This window comes from Ipomoea nil, unplaced genomic scaffold, assembly GCF_001879475.1.
Source record: "Ipomoea nil cultivar Tokyo-kokei standard unplaced genomic scaffold, Asagao_1.1 scaffold1416, whole genome shotgun sequence".
Lineage (NCBI taxonomy): Eukaryota > Viridiplantae > Streptophyta > Magnoliopsida > Solanales > Convolvulaceae > Ipomoea > Ipomoea nil.
In genome coordinates, this window is record NW_017617844.1 from 1312892 (window position 1) to 1320772 (window position 7881).

General features: G+C 34.7%; 1 protein-coding gene and 1 long non-coding RNA gene across 2 annotated transcripts; both read left to right on the forward strand.

The window, feature by feature from the left end:
* The first annotated feature begins 684 nt into the window (after nt 1–684).
* LOC109187055 lies at nt 685–2970 on the forward strand. Its single transcript, XR_002055213.1, has 2 exons — nt 685–1210; nt 2754–2970. It is a non-coding gene; the product is annotated as an uncharacterized LOC109187055 (long non-coding RNA).
* A 2037-nt stretch (nt 2971–5007) lies between these two features.
* LOC109187024 lies at nt 5008–7480 on the forward strand. The gene is made up of 6 exons (XM_019337182.1): nt 5008–5246; nt 5351–5513; nt 5673–5922; nt 6061–6175; nt 6343–6711; nt 7159–7480. Exons 1-6 carry the CDS (start codon nt 5008–5010, stop codon nt 7478–7480), a joined length of 1458 nt encoding a protein of 485 aa, XP_019192727.1.
* The last annotated feature ends 401 nt before the right edge of the window (nt 7481–7881 follow it).

The window sequence follows — 7881 nt, forward strand, 5'->3', positions numbered from 1 at the left end:
TTTTATACTGTATGTACATTATACAATATAATGTACGCTCAGTACAAAAATAATGTACATCCCCTAAATACAATATACATTATTTTTGTACTGAATGTACATTATTTTTGTACTAAATGTACATTATTTTACAGTATACAAAATATGGTCCATAGAACTTGTGTGAACCATGGTCCACACAATAATGATTGTATGACCACCCTTGTACTATTGCATAAGCTCAAAGAATTATCAATATTTCACAACAACATTACAGGAGATCCAACTTTTAATGTTAATGCACGATCTGGAATCCACGAACATCGCAGCCCATTAAGGAATTATGGAGTATGCACATCTCCAAAAATGCCGAGTCTGAGTTTACTCTACACACAGTATCACAACTGAAATATGTCTTACTCCCAGTCATCTCTTGTGTGAACAAAGAAACTTTGTTCCCTAAGCAAATAGGATTATATGCATTAACCACAATATTATTGTACTTAGTCTAAAATACTTATAAATATATCTTAAACTAAATGAACAATATATGTATATTAAGACAATTATTTACAAAATAATTTAAAGCTCATTTTCCTAAAAAATTTATTGTTTCATTTAAATAAAATTTGAGAAAAAAAAAAGGATAAACACGCAATGCTAGAACTATTCTAGCATTACACATGTAATCCACTATGACCACAATTTATCACCTCCATAAGTCTTCATTGCCGGCATCTCATTTCCGATGCGATGCAGCCATTAGCTCCGTTCATCTCATGTTATCTGACTTAGGTGAAAATCTATGTCCGGAGACATATTTCTGCCTCGATTGTTTTAGTGCATGTGTTCTAATTCTGGTAGTATCGATGATCTTAGAAGCACAATTGTTCGTTATAGATAAGTCTTTCTTCCCCTAATCTCTTATTTTTTTAATCTACTCTATGTAATCTTCATTTAGCAAAATTTTCCATTACAGTGATGAAGAAATCTTAGTTTTTAGTATTCTATTCTGAACAATAGCTAGAAGATTAATATATTAATTGTGAAATTTTAGATTGTACCCTAAGTTTTCTTGAATTTGTAACTGAAGTGCATGTTCAAATTTCAGATTCAACACGGTTGAATATACTAATGGATGGAGTCCCTACAACATTCAGTGAGAATTTCTAACCCTAATACATTTGGGGCCACAGAATATTCTAAGTATGCTATATTGTTCGTAACTCAGGTATTTGATGCTTCGTTCGCAATATAACTACTGTAAATACATACAATTTCTAATTTGCCTAAAATTGGACAATTCTTTATCTGATGATGGTGTTGGTAGAAGGATTTCAGTTGTATGTATTAGCTACCCTAATAATTGGCTCTGTATCTATTTATTTACCAAAAAACATTTTAACTCAGTACTTCTTTTCATTCTCGACAGAATAAGTGTGCGTGTGCCCTGAGATTGTTCTATGCTATCATATTTACTAACCAAGCATGTTCATAATATGGTTGCACTGTATAGAATTCGCAGTGGGAACATACCTGTGTCCTGAGATTGTTTTCTTTTTCTGCCAATTATGGTAGAACTCGTTAACTTCTTCATTAACTCTGAACTTGCTTACCCTCTTCTTAATATGTCGTTAGTAAAGTTCTCTGTGAGGGATTTTTTGTGGATTTATATGGGGGTATTCTGTATTGGAAGACTAAGGGACCATTTATTGATAATCTGTTCACCTTCCTAGATTAGTTTAGCACAATGAGCTGTATGTTTTATCATAATTTCATCCATATTATAAATGAGATGGATGAGTATTAAGTTGTTTTAATATATTTGTATTTAATGTTGCTGATCAGGAACTACTTTTTAAAATTACTGAGCATATGTTTCTTCTCAAACTTACTGACCATATGCTTGATTTGAGCAAATGATGATACCATAATCGGATGCAAAATACATCAAGAACTACATGCTTGTTTGCATATACCCGTATTTGTTTTCTACAAGCTTTTTGCTTACTTGGCAGTATTTGTCAAAAAATATGATTTTGAATTTCATAAGGCAAAGTACTTACAATTGTAAAGTACTTAAAGATGTAGTGAACTGTAGATTACAAATTAGAGATTGCATAGAGGTGTAAAATTACAATTCAACTACAATAAATAGTAAATATGAAATGCGGACTTATAGATGTCCAAGACAAAGTCCAAGCTTTCTTTGTCTATACCTTCTTGACCTGAAATTACAAAGTGAAAAGTTAAAACTAAGTGTTAGCATAGAAAACTAAAACCTGTATCATCTTTCCCATGTAGCATAGCAAGCTATTCTGCACTACACAAATCATCTCTGACGAAAACTTTATCTGGTATCTTTCATCTATATAGTACTTTTACAGTACTATTACCTGCCATGAATTTACCACAAAAAAAATCCAAATACCACAAAAAAGGTAATATACAATTTGACTAAAAATCCAATTGAAACTACCCATTCCTTAAACCTAGATTGATACTTGTCTACATGCTCCCTTGGAATATGAGCATAAACAAAATTCCCCCTACAATATTTCAAAAGAAATAAACCATATACTTTGTGGAAAAAAAGTTGTAAAATGGTAGAGCTGGTTGAATAATTTATCTACTGTATTTTTTTGAGTACTATATCATCTATTGTATTTTAATTTAAATGCATACCTCTTGTGTCTTCACTAATTACACTTTATCATTTCGCCTCCTCTTCTATCTTGGATTTCATATGTATGCACTCAACTCTTTAATTGCAGAGATTGTTTTTGAAGGACTTGTTCCATTCGCCAGAAAGTATAGAGGTGGCATGACAATATGCAATTTGTATATGAATTGTAAACAACCTCTGCAATCCCTGTAATATAGAGTGTTTGTGGTGTATTGGAATTGATATAAACTGAGCTATTTACATAGCTTGTAAGAAAGAGTTGTATACATACAACTAATTAATGCTAATTGTTCGGATACCAAAGAGACTCAACTGTAAACACGCTAATTACTGCAAATATTTTGGATACCTATGTTTCTTTATCGAAATATGAAAGGTCGCAATTAATATAGGTATGCAGATCATGTTCAATATCTTCTAATCTTCTAACCGGCCAAAAAGTCTAAAATGCGTATCCCACCTTTCGTATCACTAAAAACGATTGTGTTTTGTTTGGGCGGAATTTTTAACTCTATTGTGAATCCCTAGGCTTGTGACTTTTTTAGATAGTAAGATAAGATAAGATAAATGTATGTTCGAGCTGAAAATTTTAAGTATATTATTAAATTTAAATAGAATTTGGTGTACTATAACGTGTGTTGTTGTTAAGAACATGTGTTGCCTCCAACTTGTTCTATTCTCAACGTGCATTACGTCTTATATTGGTTATGTTTCAAACTAACTAAAAAGATAGTTAAAAGCTGAAAGCTAAAAAGCTATAAGCTAGAAGCTGAAAATTAAAGAGTTGTTATGCTGTGTTTAGTAAAATTAACTTTTTGATAAGTTGATAAATGTAGAAAGATTAAAAAGGACATCTTCATAAAATTTAAATATGTTTGTTTACATATTAAAATTTGACATTTTGAAATAAACTATTAGCATAATCATGATTTAACATTCCACAATAAAGTAGCAATAGTATATTGTTGCGAATCTTCTTCATCTCAATAGATGTCTCACTTAAAATTTGTTGATGAAGATATTACTACTTGAATCTTGAAGTTCATCGCGCGGTACATGATATGGATGCTGCTCAAGCACATTAAACATCATGTGAATTTTTCCGATTATAATTATGTAATGCAAATGTGGCCATAATAAAATCAATTTGGGCTTCCACACTTAACTGTGACATTTTAGCAAGTATCTTCTATCTCTTCTTCAATACTCCAAACAACCTCTCAATACAACTTCGAAGAGAAGAATGTGCACGATTGAATGCTTCTTGAGCATTATTAGTTGGTGGCTCTTGTTCAAATTGAGATTGATGATACTTTATTTTTCCTATCCAATAGATATAAAAGTGAAACACATATCAAAGTCACACGTTGCCATAACAAATGCTCAATCAATGCATTACGAAGTGCATGCCGCACTTCTCTATCTTTTATTTGTCTATGTCGTGCAAAAAATTCTTTAAATAGAGTAGCTTCATCTCTACGTATATCAACTTCAATAGCCGGCGCTTCAAGTAGTCAATGAGCAAACACATGGAGGAAGGGTTGAGTCAAGTAGTCAATTTAATCAATATTTTGATAATATGGGAGGGAATGGAGGTGGTCTTGGAGACTATTAATTCTAAGTATGTTTTGTTTAATTTCGAATGTATTCGTTTTTATATTATGAAAATTATGTTTTATGTACTTTAGTTTTTAATTAATCTATATATAATATTAGGCTTGTTTTAATCACCTTGATGCGATTTTTCAAATGATATAATTTATTTTTAATTATTCAAATTTTATATTTATGTATTTAACAAAATATGTAAATTTATAAAAACAAAATAGGGATACAAAAGGAATTAATAAAAAAGACTAAGATCAAAGTGAGAATTAAAATTGTTAACACCATTTTGTGCACACCATATTTGGCGCTGCACTGTAGATCATCAGCAAAATGGCGCCACTTTTGGCGCTTCATTAGAGGACTTCAGCGCCAAAAGCATCGCCATTTTGGCATTTGTGGAGCAGTTGGCGCCCCCTTGGAGAGGGCTTTAAATTACACTTTGGCTCATCAAATTAAATATATTTACTTATCTTTCTAACAGGTTACAGTACACGAGTATGGCCATATCTGCAAATATGGTTCAACAAGGAGCTTCAATTCCAGCCCCCTGTCAAGCTTCTGCTTCGAATCAAAATCAAAACCCTACTTAGATCCCTGCTTCGAGTTCAGTTGGGAATTTTGATCCCAATGATCAGACGAATCCCCTTCATCTTCATGCTAATGAGAGCCTTACTCTACAATTAGTGACTGTTCAACTGGAGGGAAGAAGCAATTACCATAGTTGGGCGAGAACCATGGAAATGGCATTAAGGTCCAAGAACAAGATGAGCTTTGTGAATGGGCTTGTGGCTGCTCTAAACAAGCTTGATCCAAGATATTACTACTGGGAACGATGCAACACAATGCTCTTGTCATGGATTCTGAGGGCTCTATCTCCCACTATAGCCACCTGTGTACTTTGGATCAACACGGCTGAAGGAGTGTGGAAGGACTTGAAGAAGAGATTTAGTCATCAAGGCAAGGTAACTCTACTGTAAATGAGTACTTTACACAGTTGAAACTATTGTGGGATGAACTACTTGTTCTAAAACCCATTCCTAATTGTGAATGTACTCCTAATTGTGCTTGTGGGAACAGCATGTCTGAGAAAGTAAAGACACATTTGGAAAATGATATGTTGTCTGCCTTCCTTATTGGCCTAAATGATAGTTATACAAACACTAGACGACAGATTATGTTAATGAAACCCCTGCCTGATGTTGGTGAGGCTTTCTCTATGGTTTCACAACAAGAGAGACAAGTAAGCATAGAGGCTAATGGATTAGGAGACAGTATCACAAGAATGAATGGTTTTTTCACAAAGGCAGATAACAATAGAAGAGTCTTCCCAAAACAGAAGTAGAAACCTGTGTGCAGCTTTTGTGGATACACATGACACACCATTGAGAAATGTTATAAGAAACATGACTATCCCCCTGGTTGGAAGCCAAGAAACAAGGGCATGAGTTCTGTTAATCAAGTGCAGGGACCTATGCAAGAGTCTGTCAGCTCTGGCAGTTTAAAAATCAGTTCTTCCTTTACTCAAGAGGACTACAGAAGGTTCTTTGAATTCATTCAGCAGGAGAAAATCAGGGCTAATACTCCACTTGGTCCTAATCCACAAGTCAATACCATAGCAGCTAACTTCATTCCCAACACTCAGTTTGAAGGTAAAAATGCTAATACTGAATCTTAATTGATTATTGATAGTGGTGCCACACACCATATTGTATGCAGTGTACTTTTACTTCACACATCCAAGAAAGTGCAAGGAGTTCATGTGAACTTGCCAAATGGACACCATGCAGAGGTGTCACACATTGGGACTGTCCACTTGTCTGCTGATTTGACTTTGCAGAATGTCCTATGTGTTCCTTTATTTCACTATAATCTCATCTCTTTAATTGGGAGAGCTTCTGAGAGGTTCTAATTATAACACACTCTTCCATACTGAGCAATGCATTATACAAGATCAACACCATGGGAAGATGATTGGTGTGGGTAAGGCTGAAGGAGGGACTTTATCACCTTACTTTTCCTGCTTCTGCTCACTGTAAACCTGTTGTTTTTCCTGTTGTAAATACTTGTAGTTTCTGGCATGCTAGACTAGGGCATTCTTCAGAAGAAAAACTAAAAGCTCTTCATGCTTTAGACAACAAAATTTGTAATGACAAGCCCACAGCTTGTGAATGTTGCCATATGGCTAAGCAAAAAAGATTTCCTTTCCAGTCTAGCTCATCTGTTTCTAGTCACTGTTTTGACCTTGTTCATATTGATATATGGGGTCCTTTTCATGTTGCAACTATTTATGGTCACAAATACTTCTTAACCTTGGTGGATGATCATAACAGGGCCACTTGGGTTTACCTCATGAGGAACAAGAGTGAAGTAAAACACATTATGCACAATTTCTATGAACTAATCAACACACAGTTTGGGAAGAACATTAAGTGTATCAGGTATGATAATGGGAAGAAATTTCTTATGGAAGAATACTACCAGAAGAGAGGAATTATTCATCAAACATCATGTGTTTATACCCCTCAATAGAATAGTATTGTATAGAGAAAACATGGGCACATTCTGTTTATGGCAAGAGCCATAAGGTTTCAGGCTAGTCTACCTGAGGAATTTTGGGGTGATTGCATCTTTCATGTAGTATACTTGATAAACAGGCTCCCATCAGCAGCTTTAGGTAATCAAGTTCCATACCAAATCCTCTTTAATAAAGTCCCACAATACCAGCACCTTAAAGTGTTTGGATGCTTGTCATTTGCCACAATTCCCAACTGCCAAAGAGATAAGTTTTCCCCAAGGGCCAAGAGATGTGTTTTTCTGGGTTTGCTAATGGGGTAAAGGGGTACAAATTGCCGGACTTGCACACTAATGAGGTTTTTTTTGTCAAGGGATGTCTCATTCCATGAGAACATCTTTTCTTTCCAGAATTCACAAATCAAGAAGCCTTCCAACTTGATTCTACCCTCAGAGGATGTGTCTCAGTTAAGATATGATGAGGACACTATCATGCCTGCTAATGATATCACAGCCGATTCACCTGGTTCACCTGAGATTCCTTCTGATGTTCCAGTTCAGGACAACAATCTTGGCAACATAGAATCAACAACACCAAAGCCAAGAAGATCAACAAGAACCAGAACTAAGCCTGCCTACCTTGATGATTATACCTGCCAGAATGTTATCAGGAGAACATCTCCACATGACATGTAACACCCCGTGTTACGGCCTTTAAATCCCGGATTAATTATTTAATTAATTCCGTTAATAATAATTAAATAGGATTTAATTTGGTTAAGGTTTCCTCTAATTAATTAATGTGGTCCACCATGGACCGTGGACCCTTGCCTGAACTAGAGTCTTAAGCCTATTAGGAATAAGAGAGTAAACCTTTTACTAGTCAGATTCTAATTAGGAATCCTAGACCTATATATCTATTAGGGATAAAGAAAGTAGGCCTTTACTATTCAGATTCTGATTAGGATTCCTGGTTCTATAAATAGGGGGTTAGAAAGGAATTAGAACCCTTACCACCCATAGTTATATTACACGAAATTATTCCCAAGAGATTCCCCACCACCAAGCCTAGGGAGATCAATCAGATGGAAATCTTA